Raw genomic sequence first — 18,818 nt, 5'->3', positions numbered from 1 at the left:
TTTGGAGCCTGGTTCTTTTTGTGGGAAATGGTATTTAGACCACAATCTGTTTTTTTCCCTGCATTCAAACAACCAGCAATTTTTGCTTGATTAAATCTAAAATACTTTCAGATTTATGGAAAAGTTGGGAAGATAGTACACAGAGTCGTATATAACCCACAACTAGTTTCCCCCATTGAAGCAAACTCTTTATAGTGGAAACATTCTTGCAAAGGTAGAGAATTCCCCATGTACCCTGAGCTTCAGCAGAGATCACCTCTTATCTTTGTACTCTTACTCTTTTTTCATGTCTCCACTCATTCCTGGCAATGACTTTTTTTTTTCCAGGTTTCAGGTAATATTTTTTATTATTTTCTTAATTGAGGTATTATTGACATATAATGTATTAGTTTCAGATGTACAATATTTGTATGCATTGCAGGATGATTACCACAATAAATCTAGTAAATATCCATCACCTTACAGTTACCAAAAATATTTCTCTTGTGATGAGAACTTTGAAGATCTCAGCAACTTTCAGATATACAATATGCTGTTTTTTTGTTTTGTTTTGTTTTTTTGTTTTTAAGTAGGTTCCACGCCCAGCGTGGAGCCCAGTGCGGGGTTTGAACTCATGACCCTGAGATCAAGACCTGAACTGAGATCAAGAGTCGGACGCTTAACTGACTGAGCCACCCAGGTGCCCCACAATATACTATTATTAACTGTATTCATCATGCTGAACATTACATCCCCTTTATTTATTTTATAACTGAAAGTTTGTACCTTTTGAAGCCCTTCACCTGTCCCCTTGAACCACCAGTCTGTTCTCTGTACCTATGAGCTTGGTTTTCTTTTTTTTTTTTTTTTTTGCTTTTAGATTCCACATATAAGTGAGATCCTGTAGTATTTGCCTTTCTCTGCCTGACTTATTTTGCCTAGCATAATGCCCTCAGGGTTCATCCATGTTGTCACAAATGACAAGATTTCATTTTTTTATATGGATGAGTAATATTGTATATATGCGTAGAAGTTGCTTTATGTATAAAGCTGTGAGGGCTGCGTGTTGATATATAGCTGCTTTATTCATTTATCCGTTTATGGACACTTAGGTAGTTTCCATATCTTGGCTATTATATTTGAGTAATGATGCAGTGAACTTGGCAGTGGTGCACATATCGTTTTGAGTTATAAAGTGTTTAGTTTTTTTCAGGTAAATAACCACAAGTGGAATTGGTGGATTCTTTGGTAGTTCTATTTTTAATTTTTTGAGGAACCTGCATCCGGTTGCCATAGTGGCTGTACCCATTTACCCTACCACTAATAGCACACAAGAGTTTTCCCTCTTCTCTACAATCTCAGTAACTTTGTTGTCTATTTTGATCGTAGCTACTCTGACAGGTGTGAGGTGATATCTCATTGTGGTTTTGATTTGCAGTTCCCTGATAATTAGTGATATTGAGCATTATTTCATGACTCTTTTAGCCACATGTATATGTCTTTATTTGAAAAGTGTCTATTCAAATTGTTTGCCCACTTTAAGTTTTTATTTAAATTCCAGTAAGTTAACATATAGTGTAAATTTAAGGTGTACAGTTTAGTGATTCAGCGATTCCATATAACACCCAGTGCTCATCACAAGTGCACTCCTTCATCTCCATCACCATTTTAAAATCATCCTTCCACCTCCCTTTTGATAACTATCAGTTTGTTCTCTGTAGTTAAGAGTCTTTCTTGGTTTGCCCCTCTCTTTTTCCCCCTTTGCTTGCTTGTTTGTGTCTTATATTCCACATATGCGTGAAATCATATGGTATTTGTCTTTCTCTGACTGACTTATTACACTTTAGAGTACTCTGGAGCTAGAACCATCTGAGTCATTGCAAATCTGCCCAATTTTTAATTGGACTTTTTTTTGGTTGTTGATTTTTCTAAGTTCTTGATATGTTTTGGATATTCTCACCTTATCCAGATACATGATTTGCAGATATTTTCTTTCATTGCATAGGTTATCTTTTCATTTTGTTGATGGTTTCCTTTGCTTTGTGGAAGCTTTTCGATTTGATGTGGTCCCACTTGGTGTTTTTGTTGTTGCTTTTGCTTGTGGTATCAGATTCAAAATGACATTGCCAAGGCCTATGTCAAGGAGCTTACTGGCCTTGTTTTCTTCTAGGAGTTTTATGATTACAGGTCTTATGTTCAGATCTTTGTGTAGTGTAAGATAATAGTCCAATTTCGTTCTTTAGCATGTAGCAGGTAGCTGTCCAATTTTCCCAGCATCATTTATTGAAGAGACAGTCTTTTCTCCATTGTATAATCTTGGCTCCTTTGTCATGAATTAATTGACCATATATGATAGGGTTTATTTCTGGGCTCTCTAATCTGTCCCATTGATTTATATGTGTTTTCATACAAATGCCTTACTCTTTTGTTTGTTTTTTTTTTTTTTTTATAAATTTTTTTTTAAATTTTTATTTATTTACGATAGTCACAGAGAGAGAGAGAGAGAGGCAGAGACATAGGCAGAGGGAGAAGCAGGCTCCATGCACCGGGAGCCCGATGTGGGATTCGATCCTGGGTCTCCAGAATCGCGCCCTGGGCCAAAGGCAGGCGCCAAACCTCTGCGCCACCCAGGGATCCCTGTTTGTTTTTTTAAAAGATTTTATTTATTTTTTCATGAGAGGCAGAGAGATTGGCAGAGACACACAGGCAGAGGGAGAAGCAGGCTCCATGCAGGGAGCCTGATGTGGGACTTGATCCCGGGTCTCCAGGATCAGGCCCTGGGCCAGAGGCAGGCGCTAAACCGCTGAGCCACCCAGGGATCCTGTAGCTGTGTAATATAGTTTGAAAACAGGGAGCCTGGTGCCTACAGCTTTGTTCTACTTTCTTGGAGATTGCTTTGACTATTTGGAGTGTCCTCAAATGATTTTAAAGGAAATTCCATACATTGTATGATTTTTATCTGTAAGTATTTTAGCATGCAACTTTAAGCATAGAAATCATCTTAACCAAGTGTTGTACATGGTTTATTTTAAGCTGTTTTTATTTTCCTAAGTTAAACTATATTTGGGTACATTGAGGGCTTTTGTGTTTGTACTCACTGGAAATGTTGATGAATTACAAAAAGATTTCTGTGGTCCATATTGGGAAATAAGAAGGAATTGGTGGTATACCAGGCTCCTTGTTTCATTTGACTTTTACTTAAATTTTTGTTTTAATAAGTCTGACTCTCTGCCGAGGTTTGGCACACAATAACTTGCATGTTTAAAAAATTTGTGTTCAGATGTTTTATCATGTTTGTCTTCTAACATGTATTTAACTTTCTTGTTTTGAACAGTTTAAGAAACAATTCCATCTTTTCTTTGAAGGTTTAGTAGAATTTATTTATTCATCAAGCTGTTTGGGTGTAGATCTTTTGGAAGTGGAGTGGGCACGGATAATCAGGTGGAGTAATTTATGTTTTTCTAGCAAATAACTTTAAGTTAGAGTATAGTTGCACACGTTATTCTCTTTAAAGAAATTTGCTGCTGTCTTTCATGTTCTTTTTTGCATTCTCAAGACTATTTTCTTTCCTTTTTTTGGACTTCATGTTAAATATTTTTCTGCATTTTGCTTTCTAATTTATGATTGGTTTGTTTTTATCCTTTAATTCTTTACTCATTTTGAGGGTGTGTGTTTGCTACTTTTTTGCTTTTTGAAATACTTAATTGTAAATTTTGTATAATAATAGAAGCATTTATGGAGATGCTCTCCCTAGTTTTGGCTTATTTTACAGATTTTGAAATGTAGTATTCTCTTTATTGTTTCTTTTGATGGTTTTCAATTTCGATTCCTTCAGCTTAAGAGTTAGTTTAATCAATGTGTTGGGAGGAAGAGATCCACATACAATCTCTCAAGTAAAAGGGATTTAATTATAGGAAAAATGTGAATTCACAGGAATACAGTGCTAGGAACTAAGGCCTCCTATGACCTCTGAAATGGGCAATAGTTAGGAATTGGGAGTATCGGGCATCCCGGGTGGCTCAGTGGTTTAGCGCTGCCTTCAGCCCAGGGCATGATCCTGGAGACCCGGGATCGAATCCCGCATCGGGTTCCCCGCATGGAGCCTGCTTCTCCCTCTGCCTGTGTCTCTGCCACTCTCTCTGTCTTTTATGAATAAATAAATAAAATATTAAAAAAAAAAAGGAATTGGGAGTATCTAATTTGTTACATAGTTTCTCTTACAGGTTGGTCAGTCCTTTGATGTATTGATTATATATCTGGTGGTTTTTCTTTATGCATTACTATGTATAAGTGAAGAGGTGAGTTGCTTTAATATTGTAGTTGGGATAGGCAGTGATAATAATGTGACTTATCAGTTTCCTTCAGCAGTTCCTTTCCCTACCCCATATTCTACATCCTAATGGATGGAGTATCTATCTACAAAGTTTGTGTTGATCTTTATCATGACTTCCAACCTATTAGAGCTTCCCCAAATTCCAGACTGCCTGTGAAGTTTCTATCTCATGCCTAAGATGAAGAGCAATCTCAAGGAAATCTTTTTACTCGTTGGTTATTGCGTGTAACTATCATATTTATTTTATTTTTTTTAAGATTTTATTTATGAAAGAGAGGCAGAGACACAGGCAGAGGGGGAGGGAGAAGCAGACTTCCCATGGCGAGTCTGATGTGGGACGTGATCCCAGGACCCCAGGATCATGACCTGAGCTGAAGGCAGATGCTCAACCACTGAGCCACCCAGCATCCCTCATACTTACTTTCTTAATGAGATTTTCTAAATATAGCACCTTTAGTTTGCCTTCATTCCTTGTGTGATGTTCCAATTATATGACCCAGCTTTAATTTTTTAAATAATATTGTTACTTGAATTTGATAAGTTGATTTAAAGACCTAGTCTTAATTTGTATCTTTTGTTTAGAGATCCAAATTGTTCACATATCTTTTTAAAGATCAGTCCTGCCAACATTTCTCTCTAGTTCATAGAATTTCCTTAAAATCATTTACCAAGCATTTATTGAGTAATTCTTTTGCATAGAGCATAAAGCAGTTGTCACCAAAGTATTAGAAGACAGACTTTGGGAGGCAAGATGGACTGGATAAAGTACACTTGGAAAATATTATACAAAAATTATATTAAAGCTGTAGACATTCGAGGTTGGGAAAACAGTAGCTGAAATCTGTTCTTAGTGGTCTTTATAGCAGGCGCACCTAACTTGGTGACAGCTGAAATTTGGTTGAAGACTGAGTTAAAGTGCTGCCCTTTGTCTGTTTAAGAGGAAATGGGATCCAGCAAGGTTTGTCTAGAAAAACATATTCCTAGAATGGGACTTGGTAAGTTCCCTAGAGAGTATCTTAATAGTGAATTCTAAATAGAGGAGTTTTTGTTGTTGTATGTTTCTGAATATAAATAGATGGCTGGAGGGATGAAGTGACTTTTCTAAGCTCCTGAGTCTGGATGCTGGGACTTGTCCTGAATATGACTGCTGGTTGCTGTTGGGAAGCTTTCTGGCAGCATCGTAGGTTCGTGGCCGCCCTTTTCCAGTGGCACTTTGTCTTCACAGCGTTTTGCGATACGGAGACCATCCTTGTCTGTTCTCCTTTCCTTTGCCTTTCCACAACCTGAGGGATTTCTTTTTGCTTCAGAATTTCCTGATTCCACATTCATGTTGTGAGCCCTCAGCTCTTTCTTCCTTTTTGATTGTATATTTACAACAGCTACTGGGTCTAGCCAGTTACATTTGCATTTTTTGTCACATAAAGTTATCATTGGAAATAAGAGATGTGAGACCTCCCATCACATTTTTTTTTTTAATTTTTATTTATTTATGATAGTCACAGAGAGAGAGAGAGGCAGAGACACAGGCAGAGGGAGAAGCAGGCTCCATGCACCGGGAGCCCGACGTGGGATTCGATCCCGGGTCTCCAGGATCGCGCCCTGGGCCAAAGGCAGGCGCCAAACCGCTGTGCCACCCAGGGATCCCTCCCATCACATTTTGAGAGCCAAGCTTAGGATGATTTTGTGTTCTTTTTTGTCATTTCTGAAAAATCTCTTTAAAGCAGAGAATAATCTGAAAATAAATAGAAGGAGGGAAGCAAAGTAATGAATTGAGTTAGATTTCTTTAGAAAATATCCCAGATATCTTTTATATGTATGACTGTGTTAGTGTTCTCATGGTTTAATGTTGCTTACGCTACTGTAGTATAAGCCAGCTTCAGTTCAAGTATTAGGATTGGGGACTTTGGGAAAGATACATTGTGTTCTCGCTTGGCAAGACACTTGAGAAAGCTGTCATAGTCCTTTTTATGCGTGAAACCTTGGGTAGATTGTAACTTGAGGTCACGTTATTGTCTTGTTTTTCACCTTCACCTAGCATTTGGGGTAAGAGATAAAATCTTTATTTTTTTATTTTTATATTTTTTTAATTTTTATTTATTTATGATAGTCACAGAGAGAGAGAGAGAGGCAGAGACATAGGCAGAGGGAGAAGCAGGCTCCATGCACCAGGAGCCCGACGTGGGATTTGATCCCGGGTCTCCAGGATCGCGCCCTGGGCCAAAGGCAGGCGCCAAACCTCTGCGCCACCCAGGGATCCCTAAAATCTTTATTTTAATATGTGGAGGAAATGAAGCCAGTTGAAGTGTGAAGACCATGTGTTGTGCTGTATGTTGCTATTAGAGTGTGATTTAGAACTGTACTGTCCAGTGTGGTAGCTGCTGGCCGCATGAGGTTTTGGAAGCACTTGAAATGTGGTTAGTCCAAATGGAGATGTGCTCCCAGATGTGCTTCACTGGATATTGAAGACTTGGTATTAAAAAATATCTCATTGACCCTTTTAAAAGATTGATTTCAAAAAGAGATTTATTTTAGAGAAAGAGCAAGCATACACGCATGCAAGGGGAATGGCAGAGGGAGAGGGAGGGAGAATCTCAAGCAGACTTCCCACTGAGTGGGGCTCAGTTCCACAACCCTAAAATCATGACCTGAGCTGGAACCAAGAGTTGGACACTTAACTGACTGAGCCATGCAGGCACTCCAGAAACAATGGATTATTTTTGAATTACAAAAATTGATTACATGTTGAAATAATACTTTTGATATATTGGATTAAATAAACCATATCAATTAACTTTTAATGTTAGGTACAAAAAAATTAGAATTGTGTGGTTCTTTTTTCTTTTGGAACATGCTAGTTGAGAATAAAAAATGGTTGCGAGGAGTACAACTTAGTGTTCTCTGACTTGTACAATATGAAATATGGAAACAGTATATGAAATAGAATTGTGATACAACTTGTACATACAGATTACTTTGATATATTTAAATTTATTTGCTTTTTAGAAAACAAGTACTCCTTATTCCTGACAACTGTTTAAAAGCCAACTGGAGTTTAAACCATTGCTTCTGGGCTGTCAGTGAGACTTAAAAGTTGAGATCAGAGGACTTTGATGAATCAGTACCAGCTGTAGGTGTTGCCCCGGCAGACCTACCAGGTTGAGAGGGAATCCCAGGTAGCTCTGGAGTGTGTAGCACTTCTCCTGGAGGAGGAGGGATGGGCAAAGTTTCCTTAGGGTTGAATTGTGAGGGTCAGCTCCAAGTCGTACTCTGCTTTCTGACTAGATGGGGCACTTGTGTACTAGTAAATCTGACCCAGGTGTGGTTTAACCTCCCAGATTCTGAAAATCATCAAGTAGATAGACTTAAGAGGCAGCAAGTAAGTTAAAAGTATTTGCTAGCCTGGTTGAATAAGTAGATGGTGAAATCTGAAGCAAGAGCTGCTTATAAGCTTCATTTTATACCCAGAACAAGTCAGGAGGGTGGCATGGAGGGAATCTTGCCTTTTAAGATTTACAGCTAATCCTTTCCCTGGCTGCTTTTTTTTTTTTTTTTTTTTTTTTTAAAGATTTTATTTATTCACAAGAGACACAGAGGCAGAGAAAGAGGCAGAGGGAGAAGCAGGCTCCATGCGGGGAGCCCAATGTGGGACTCGAACCTGGGACTCCAGGATTATGTCCTGAGCCAAAGGTAGATGCTCAGCTGCTTAGCCACCCAGGCGTCCCCTTTCCTTGGCTTTTCAAAGGTCTTTTTCTTATCAGCTGGAGATTTCAGTTGTTTGAGAACTATGCTCAATAAGATGTATGTGGTTTTTAGCTTTAATATTTAAAAATAACTTATTTTTCTTATGTTGTTTGTTCCTTAATAATTTTGAAATTATTAAGTGAAAAATCATGGGATTTTGGATCACAGTTTTGTCTTGATTTTGTAGATTTACTACTTACCATCAGAAGTTATGCATATAGTTTTGCAAAAATCTGATTTTTTGTTTGGTTAATATATAACAGTGCTGTAACATTACATTTTGTATCGATAGGACTTAATTTTGAAAAGGAAGTATTCACTGGTTATGAATTTCATAGTCATAAAGCAAATACGGGTTTATACTTGAGCATAATCACATAAGTGGAAATAGAAACTGATTATCAAAATTAAGAATTCAGCAAACCCTAATTAACACCATGACTTGAATGTAACTTGGGCGGGCAGTGGCTCTAAATAGGATCGATTCTAAGTGGTATGTGATAATGCTGGGTACTAGCATATACCACATGATAAAATGCTGGTAAATTCAGATTTTACCCTGTATTTTAGATGGGGGTTTTTATGTGCTTGAGGGTGACTCTTGACTTATGTCCTTCTTTTCCCTTTCCTTTTAGAATATGGTTTCTAGCTTTAGGGTTTCTGAACTACAAGTGTTACTAGGCTTTGCTGGACGGAATAAAAGTGGACGCAAACATGACCTCCTGATGAGGGCGTTGCATTTATTGAAGAGTGGCTGCAGCCCTGCGGTTCAGATTAAAATCCGAGAATTGTACAGACGCCGATACCCACGGACTCTTGAAGGACTTTCTGATTTATCCACAATCAAATCTTCAGTTTTCAATTTGGATGGTAGCTCATCACCTGTAGAACCTGACTTGGCTGTGGCTGGAATCCACGCGCTGCCTTCCACCTCAGTTACGCCTCACTCACCATCCTCTCCTGTTGGTTCTGTGCTGCTTCAAGACACTAAGCCCACGTTTGAGATGCAGCAGCCATCTCCCCCAATTCCTCCTGTCCATCCTGACGTGCAGTTAAAAAACTTGCCCTTTTATGATGTCCTTGATGTTCTCATCAAGCCCACGAGTTTAGGTAAGTGTCAGAGAAATCAGTTCCTTTCGGACGAGAGAATAATTAAAGCAAGAGGCCTTCAACTAGTGATTAATGATTTACTTTTAATACTATAAAATTGAGACATTAATGCCAAATCAATGCCAGATAAAAAATATTGGCAACTGTGAAAGAAATCTAGTATAGAACTGTTAGTTCATCATACTAGCATTCTTGCAGCTTAGAACTCAAATTAATTCTGTGTGTATGTAGGAACAGGTACAAATATTGCTTGCTGTCTATAATTTGTGTTTTGATATTTTTACAGAGATTTGGTTTCTGTTTAACAATGTTTAAACTGCTTTCCTAAGACATCTTTTATACTTAATTTTTTTCTAAACTGAGTTTGACACACGTTTAGCTTTTTTAATATCCATCAGCTGCTCAGAAAATTTAATAAATTTTATCACTACTAAAAATTGGGACTTTAACAAGTTTTTACCTACATCAGTGGCCTTCTTTGTTATAATGGTATAATTTCTTATTGCCTAATGAAATCATTACAGAGGTATTTGGATTTTTCAGTGAAATAAATTGTTTGGGAAATAGTATTTCATAGTTAATTTGGGAGATTTTTTTCCCCCTCATCCTGGAAAAACCCTTTTTATTTCGAGTCATATGAGAACTCGCTTAAAAACATCGATGTGCTTTTTTCCTTTTGTATAGGATTATGCTGCTGTGTATCTTGGTTGAGCCAGAAGGAAATTTCGAGGGGTAGAACTGGTTAATGGAGTCAGTATGGTCTGTTTGGTGGCAGACCAAGGTGGCTAATGCTTCTCCCAGCCCCTTTCTCCTCCCTTTAAATGTTTATATCTGGCAATACTTAGCCAGGCAAGTAGAGTAATGCATTTTATTTCTTAATTACATTCATTATGAAATAAGGATTCTGTGTTCACGTTTTATTATTTCTGAAAAGCCCTATGAGTAGAATTATTGCATCAAAGAAAAAGAACATTTTAATTTTAGCCTCTTGAAAAGATGTTGGCTAAATTAGTTTGCAGAAGAGCGAACCAGTTTACATTACACAAAGTGAGAGAATATCTCTCATTGCCTTTCTTCCTGCCCCCCCCCACTTTTTTTTAAAGATTTTATTTATTCATGAGAGACTGAGAGAGGCAGACACACAGGCAGACAGGGAGAAGCAGGCCCTGTGTAGGGAGCCCGATGTGGGACTCAATCTCAGGACTTCAGGATCACACCTTGGGCCAAAGGCAGGTGCCAAACTGCTGAGCCACCCAGGGATCCCTCTTCTGCCTTTATTCAGTGTTACTAGAAACAAATCTTGGTGGTTTTGACAGGTGAAAGCTTGTATCTTGTTTAGATTTTTTATTTTAAAATTAACAGGAACAAATATTTTAAATGTTTATTACCCAGTTGCCTTTCCTTTATGCTTTTACTGTAATCTTTAACTTTTTGTTTTAAAGATTTTATTCATTCATTTGAGGCAGAGCATGAAAGAGCACAAGCAGGGGGTGGAGAGGGACAAAGGGAGAGAAAAGCAGGCTCCCTGCTGAGCAGAGACCCCCCCCAACACGGGGCTCCATCCCAGGACCCCAGGATCAGCTGAAGCCAGACGCTTAACTGACTGAGCCACCCAGGCACCCCCATCTTTAACTTTTTTTTAACAGGTTCATTTATCTGGTTAAAATGGTTCCAGAATTTTTTTTAGATTTACTACTTACCATCAGAAGTTATGCATATAGTTTTGCAAAAATCTGATTTTTTATTTTAATTTTTCCTTTTATCATGGTTTTTCATATGTATCAGTGGACCATATCATGGCTCATTCCCATGTTTCTTTCTCAGCAGTTATTGCAAATTTATTTTTTTGTGTGTATTTTGAGAAAGATTCAGACTGGTAATATGCTTTGTGACCCTGTCTCATGGGACTGTTCAGGAGTATGTTTAAGGTGAGGATTGAGAAGGTAAGAGGGCCTGTGGGATTGTAGTTAACAGTGGAAGGGATTGAAGAGACAGGGTTGCATGCCTGGAAAGAAGATGCAGCTATGTGTCTTCTCTACTCATTACCATCAGTGGTGTATCAAGGGATGAACTCTGGAGAGGCTTTAGTGATTTTCTTCCCTTATTTCCCTGCTTTGTTCAAAAATAGAAACTGGAGTTCTCTTGCTTTTCAGTATTTTTCATAGAGTTTCTCTTTCATTAACCTCCATAAGGTTAAAGAACAGTAGTAGTAGGCTTCTTATAAGTTTATTAAAATAAATATTATTAAAATAAATAATTTAATAAGTTTATTAAAATAATGTTTATTAAAATAAATATAAAATAAATTTCCTATCTCATTTTGCTTAGATAAAATAATGCCCGAGGTACTTTGTGTTAACGAGTAGCTAAGAAAAACCTGCCTTTTGGTCATAGTTTAAATTAGAATGTAAGAGAAAACATATAACCTCAGGGCTTATGAAATATTAGCTCAATGTAAAAGTTATGTATTCATATGTTTTTTTAAGAGTCCTGCCTATCTTTGTTTTTATGAATTTATAAACTGATTCTTGTTTTAAAACAATAAACATTTCCCTGTCTTGCTTTCCCTAAGGAGAAAAAGAATATCGTTTTCTCAATGTATGTAATCTTGTTATGCCAGAGTGATAAAGACGTAATCTAAGAAATGTTCCTTTATACTTGGAGGGAGAAAGTTAGAAAACCGCATCAGCATACAGTCTTCCAAATGAAAGTGGAAAAATTTTAATCATTTCCAGTAATGACCTTAAATTGAAAATTTCAGTGTCACAGGGTCTAAGGCAATGTAATGACATCCAGAAGTTTCCTTAGTTTTTATTAGTTTGGTTTTATGATATTGAAAATATAAAAAAATTCTGGGGAAGTCCATTTGTTTGGAAACCTGCTATAAGAGAAACTTGTTTACATTTGGGAATTGAGAACTAAAAATCCTCAGGAGTCAAAAGAGGTATCAAATCCGTATTTCAAAGCACATATTCTTGACCTCTGCATGTCAGTCTGTGTATTTTTTATATACAGTTGATTAGATGATTTCTAAGCCATCAACATATTGTTAAGTAGGAATTAACTGACAACACGAGAGAGACTTAGAAGAGCCATGGTAGAAAAAATCGACACAAGAGGTCAAAAAATATTATTCCCAAACCGCTTGGGATGTTGAAACCAGTAACCTGCTAGTAGTAGTACATGTAGTGATGCTAAAAAAAAAAAAAAAAGAAAAAAAAAGAAAAAAAGAACACCCCCCCCCCCCAAACAACTATGATGTATATATTCTATTTAGGGAGATATGTTGTATAGTTTTGTAGTTTGGAATTATTTCTATTCAGAATGGTTAAAATAAAAATATTTTAGCATTTAAAATGGCAAACTGTGGTATCTAAAAAACATGAATGTATACAATAGTAAATGAGGTTCTTTGGGATCCCTGAGTGGCTCAGCGGTTTAGCGCCACCTTTAGCCCAGGGCGTGATCGTGGAGTCCTGGTATTGAGTCCCACATCGGGCTCCCTGCATGGAGCCTGCTTCTCCCTCTGCCTGTGTCTCTGCCTCTCTCTCTCTCTGTCTCTCATGAATAAATAAATAAAATCTTAAAAAAAAAAAAGTGAGGTTCTTTGTAGCTAAGATTTTCCTATAACAAATGGATAACCTCATAATCCAAAAACTAACAAAAATCTGTTCTCTTACCTTAAATAACTATTCTGACTTGCTTTCACAGGCTGTATTTTTCTCTTTTTTTTCAGTTGCCTTTTTCTTTTTTTTAAGATAATTTTTGAGGATGAAATCCTTTGGGAATTTTCTGTTTAAGAAATTTGTCTATATTCAGTTTGCACAAAAGAATATATATAAAATATTAAGATATAAAGAACATCAATGAAATGAACACTTGTGAAACCACTACCTAGTTTTGTTTTTTGTCCTTTTTTTTTTTTTTTTTTTTTTTTAAGTAGGCTCCATGTCCAGTGTGGAGATAGTGTAGGGCTTGAACTCAGGACCATGAGATTGATACCTCAGCTGAGATTAAGAGTTGGACACTTAATCAGCTGAGCCACCCAGGTCCCCTCCCTGCCCCCAGCTAATTTTTTAAAAAGGAATATTAACATTGCCAGTGTCTTCAAGCCATCTCTTTGCTTTTTCTGAATTAAATAACTATTCTGAATTTATGTTCCTCTCCTTTACTTGTTTTACCATACATAGTTTTTAAAAAGGTAATGTTTAACTAACTTGGCTTTTGAAATTTATGTGATTGTGTGTGTATGTGTATATATATGTATATATGTATATTTACATATATATATACGTTTGTGACTAGCTCATTTTGTTCACTCTGTTTTATAAGCATTGTATGTTGATACATCTAGCTGTTGGTATTTTGTGAAATACCTTCAATGTATTTTGAGTCTTTAATTCCTTAAAGTTTCTTCATTGTACTTTTCAGATTACAAAAGTAATTTACGCTAGTAATTGAAAATTCAAACATCCTAGAAATATAACAGAAGGGGAAAGTCCCCCCCTATTTTGGAGTGGGGGGGAGTCCCTTTTAATGTCATATATTATCCACCTAGAGTTGTGTCAATAATAAACTCTTTTTCTGCATATGTTATGTCATCTTCTTTCTCTTCTTGTTCATTAAAATAACTTTTTCCAACTGCAGAGCCACTGTGCCACATTTCTTATGAGAGAGGACACTCTTCTAGTATCATCTGCCAATAGCACCTCTTAAGAGTTTTGCCTCATGATTCTCTTTCTTAAGTGTTCATTGGAAATATATTGTAGATTTGTGGGTTACAACAGATCTGTTACCTGGTAGATGGACCATCACTTAACCACTATTCTATTGATGGATATTTTTAGTTTTTTATTTATGTGAAAGTATTTTAGTATCTAGCATTGTCAGTCACTATTCTTGCAGTTTTTCAAACATTGCTGCTGTTAACATTTTTGCATATATGCTTCTGAATACTTGGGTGCATATTTATGAAGTGTAATGCCTCTGTGAAGTTATTGGGTCAAAGAGTTTGAGTGCTTGATATTTTGATACTCTGCTCTCAGCAGTTGCTTCAGATGCCTTGTGCCCATTTATAATCCAGCAGTGTATGAATGTACTGTTTTCTCTACACCCTCATCAGTATTGGTCTTTTAATTTATTATTAGTCTTTTAATTTTTAAAAGGTGAAAAATTAATGAGGATCAAAATCTTTTCATATTCTTAAATTCCTGAATATTAGGAAATATTCATTAAGCTTTTGGGTACAGTTAAACAGGTTTAAAGTGATGTTCATTCACATTAATGGAAAGCCATTAAAATAGAATCTCACTTCTAAGGAATTTGGATAAAATCAGGCACTATCTGCATCGTTTTTATTAACCCAGTTAATGAGTATATAATGATATAATTTGAATATGGCCATGTAGTCTAATTCCAGAGAAGTCAGCAGTATAAGATGGCCATTAAGAAGTTTGTTATCTAGTTGGGGAAGTACTGCTAACATGAGAGCCAGGTAGCAATGAGGTATATGCCTGTGTGATGAAGAACTATAAATTGTGTCTGAAACTCAAATACTGTATCAGCCTAAGGGATGGGACCTCGTGGAGTAGGAGTGAGACATGAAGGAGCTTTGGAGTATGTATTTGTCTACTTTAAATTGATGGCATTTATAGGAGAAGAAAGGGGAGAACTATGAGTAGTCATGAGAGTAGAAATGAAAGTGGCATAGTTGTGAGACTTGACTGAGGAAACTGTTTTGAATAGAGCATAAGACTTGGGAAGACACTGGAAATGTAGGTTTGCTAGGGAAGAGGTGAGGCCATTGTTATGGAAATGATTATACATAAGGGAGCTTAGACTGGGTTCATTCTGAAATAGGACGCTGCTGAGCATTTTTGAGCAGAAGAAGGGTGATGACAAAGACGCTGAGGGTGTCCAGCTGTGCACTTATGTTCTGTTGGGAGGCTGGCAGAGATGCAACGTTGCTGTTTTGTATGAACCATAATAGGTTTGAGTAGGATGGTGGTAGTGAAAAGGGATAGGAAGCAGCTGATAAGAAATTTTTAGAAAGCAGGACTTAATGACTAACTGGATATAGAGGATGAAGAAGAGGATGGGGTAAAGGAAATGATTTCTAGTAAATGGAAAATTGACAATTATTCTGTTTCAAAATCCTGAATTAAAGTCGTTCTTATAAGAAGCATGAAACCTCTACTCTCCCCACATGATCTTTTATAGCTGTTGTATAGGGAAAAAAATCTTTTTGTATTAAACACCACTGATGATTATTAATGTAGTGATGATTTCTTTCTTTTTTTTCTTCTTTTTTTAAAGATTTTGTTTATTCATGAAAGACACAGAGAGGCAGAGACACAGGCAGAGGGAGAAGGACTCCAGGATCATGTCCTGAGCCAAAGGCAGACCCTAAACCACTGAGCCACCCAGGCGTCCCAGTGATGATTTCTATATAGATAAAATTCTTTCAAATGGCTCAGGTTTCTGGTTGAATTTCATTAAATGAGAAAAGTTTGTGTATATAGGAGGATAATCATTTAAAAAGTGTTCACAAAAAGCAATGTCAATGATAACTATTTGTAAACAATTGAATATTGGAATGTAGAATCACTTAAGTTTTATTGAAAGCATTCTGTGTGCCTGTTAGTTCCAGTGTGTTAAGAAATGAGTTACCAAAAATGAGCTAATTTGTGAATATAGAACAGAACTTTTTATATTCACTTCTTTTATAATTGTTTGACTTGGTTATTTTTTTTCTGTAGTTTTATTTATTTTTGAGGGTTGCTCCCCCTCTTAACTTTTGATGCAGAGATACTATAGGAAAAGGAATAAACTAAGAGTATTCATTGATTGGCAGTGATGGAACAGTTAATTGATGGGTGATAGGGCAGTAGATAGATCAGAATAGAGATCTTAGTGCAGTATAATAAACTGATTTATTCATTGTTACTTTATGATATAAAGTATCAAAATATATTTATTTTATAGATTAGCTAGACTGAGCCATGATATTCCACAAAACTGTCTGTAAAACATCTTGGTTTATTTCTTCCCTGAGTGGGCCATTTTATAAGCCCCTGCTAACTTAGGTACTCATTGCTAGGAAGCATTCTTGACCAAATATAAACTAGCTTATCAAAAGATGTCCATATAACTTTCTGCAATGGGGGAGCTTGAGAAATTTTTTATTTTATTAACAATAGTTCATATTTTTAGGCATGTTAAAATATTTTCTACTTGACTATATCTTACCAAGAAAAAGCCATTATTGAATAGTTGGCAAAATGCATCTGTTGGACTGTATATCTTTTTCTTGAAATTTTGCTCTTTTTAAAAGCAGATACTTTTGATTGGGACCTCTGGAACTGAAAATACATCATATATATATAGTGCCACATTGTTTTCAGGATGCTTTCAAATATGTTATTGCATTTGATCCATGAAACAGCCTTTGTTTTTAATTTTTAAAAAATATTTTATTTATTCACGAGAGATACAGAGAGGCAGAGACATAGGTAGAGGGAGAAGCAGGCCCCCTGTGGGGAGCCCGATGTGGGACTTGTTCCCAGGACCCCAGGATCACAACCTGAGCTAAAGGCAGATGCTCAACCACTGAGTCACCCAGGCGCCCCTATTTTTAAATTAAAAAAATTTTTTTTGTGAGCTTGAGAGGGGAGGAATTTTTTTAAAAGATTTTATTTATTTGAGAGAGCAGGGAGGGAGGGGCAGGGGGAGAGGAAAGGGCAGACTCTTCACTGAGTAGGGAGCCTGACTTGAGGCTTGATCCCAGGACTCTGGGATCTTGACCTGAACTGAAGGAAAGACACTTAACTGAGCCACCCAGGCACCCTGAGAGAGAATCTTAAGCAGACTCAGCACAGAGCCTGATGCAGGACTGGATCTCATGACCCTGTGGTCATGATCCCTACAAAACAGCCTCTTAAAGGCAGATGAAGGGTGCTTGGGTGGCTGGGTCAGTTAAGCATCTGACTCCTGATTTTGGCTCAGGTTATGATCTCAGAGTCCTGAGATGGAGCCCCGCATTGGGCTTCATCCTCGGTGCAGTCTGTGTGTTCTTTCCCTCCTCTCATTGCTCTTGTTCTCTCTCTCAAATAAATACAATCTTAACATTTTACTAATCCACCTTTTTTTTTTAATTTCCATTTTAATCAAGGAGTAAAGAAGGACTTGGAGATATTATGTGAATTTCCTAAATCACTTGGATAATAACCAGTAGGCCTAAAATGAGGATACAGGATTATTCTGATTTACTTATGCTTAAAAAGGTAGAAAGAACCAATATCCAGAAACCTAGAGTAGTCATTATGTCATATCATCAAGCCTCATCAGTTAGTAATTATAAATGAAGCTAGACGTAATGATAGAACTTGGAATTTATAAGATTAATGCTCGGAAACCTGGGTGGCTCAGTGGTTGAGCATCTGCCTTGGGCTCACAGTGTGATCCTGGGATCCGGGATGGAGTCCCGCATTGGGCTTCCTGCGAGGAGCTTGCTTCTCCCTCTGCCTATGTCTTTGTCTCTCTGTCTGTCTCTCATGGATAAATAAGTTAATCTGTAAAAAAAAAATTAATACATTACTTCATGAAATTGTGGCAATGTTTTACTTATTATTGCTGTATAATATATCATTCCAAAGTACAGTGGTGTAAAACAACCATCTTATTATGTTCATGGATTTTCCCTGTTAAGAATTGGAAGGACAGTATGTGGCTAGCTTGTCTCCAGCCCAAGATGTCTGGGGTCTTAGCTGAGAAGACTTAGAGACTGAGGGGTGACTTGATAGCTAGATGCTCGGATCACTTGAAGGCATCTTCACTCATATGTAGTATCTGTGCTACCTGTTGGCTTGGACTCACTTGGTTTTTGACTAGAATACCTACATAAATAAAGCTTTTTCTTCTGGTCTAGTTTGGGCTGGGTCTCAAGAGTGTGTGTGTGAGTGTGTGTGTGTGTGTGTGGAATGCCATCACTTTGCCATCAATTAAAGCAGTCACAAGGGGCCATTCAAGTTCAAAGGGAGAATGATAGAGACCCCACCGCTTCATTGGAAGGTTAAATTTTTTTTTTTTTAATTTTATTTATTTATGATAGTCACATAGAGAGAGAGAGAGAGAGAGGCAGAGACATAGGCAGAGGGAGAAGCAGGCTCCATGCACCGGGAGCCTGACGTGGGATTCGATCCAGGGTTTCCAGGATCGCGCCCTGGGCCAAAGGCAGGCGCCAAACCACTGCGCCACCCAGGGATCCCTCATTGGAAGGTTATAAGCAGGGTGTGATGGGATGATATTGTTGTAGCTGTCTTTGAAAAATAGAATCTACCTTATGGAGGATTGTTAAAAAAGGAAAGAGTTTGAGTGAAGTATCGGATTCATGTCCCTGAGTCATGGTCTTTTTCCTTTTTCATTTGCTACGATTAACATGGAAGTGTTCATGTGGTCTGTGTAAAATTGGTTTTCTGATCCCAAGTTAGAGACACTGATGGTCAGAAAATGCATGGCAAAACCTGCATTTTTCTGCTTTATATATTGCCATTCTTTCTCTTCATCTGTATGAAAATGACAGTCTTGCTAATAGATTTACCTTATGGCAAGTTTAGTGTACTTTTGGCTGCTATTCTGTCATAAAATTGTCTCATAA

The 18,818-nt window shown here is 37.2% G+C and overlaps 1 protein-coding gene across 14 annotated transcripts in view; it reads left to right on the top strand.

The window, feature by feature from the left end:
• Positions 1 to 18,818, top strand: part of PIAS2 (protein inhibitor of activated STAT 2) — a 146,982-nt gene that overhangs the window by 37,002 nt on the left and 91,162 nt on the right. For 12 of the 14 annotated variants that reach the window (XR_012032589.1, XM_072829485.1, XM_072829486.1 and 9 more), the window contains one exon: positions 8,689 to 9,163. Coding sequence is in view for 13 of the 14 variants with exons in the window: in XM_072829485.1 (XP_072685586.1) it covers positions 8,689 to 9,163 (475 nt within the window). In the remaining variant the exon portion in view is untranslated. Of the gene's footprint in view, positions 1 to 3,313; positions 3,421 to 8,688; positions 9,164 to 18,818 lie in introns of all 14 variants that reach the window. The other 2 variants (XM_072829478.1, XM_072829476.1) reach the window with 1 other exon arrangement.

This window comes from Canis lupus, chromosome 6 (assembly GCF_048164855.1).
Source record: "Canis lupus baileyi chromosome 6, mCanLup2.hap1, whole genome shotgun sequence".
NCBI classification, from domain to species: Eukaryota; Metazoa; Chordata; class Mammalia; order Carnivora; family Canidae; genus Canis; species Canis lupus.
Note: the sequence above shows the minus strand (reverse complement) of the source record. Positions and strands in the feature narration are given on the sequence as shown.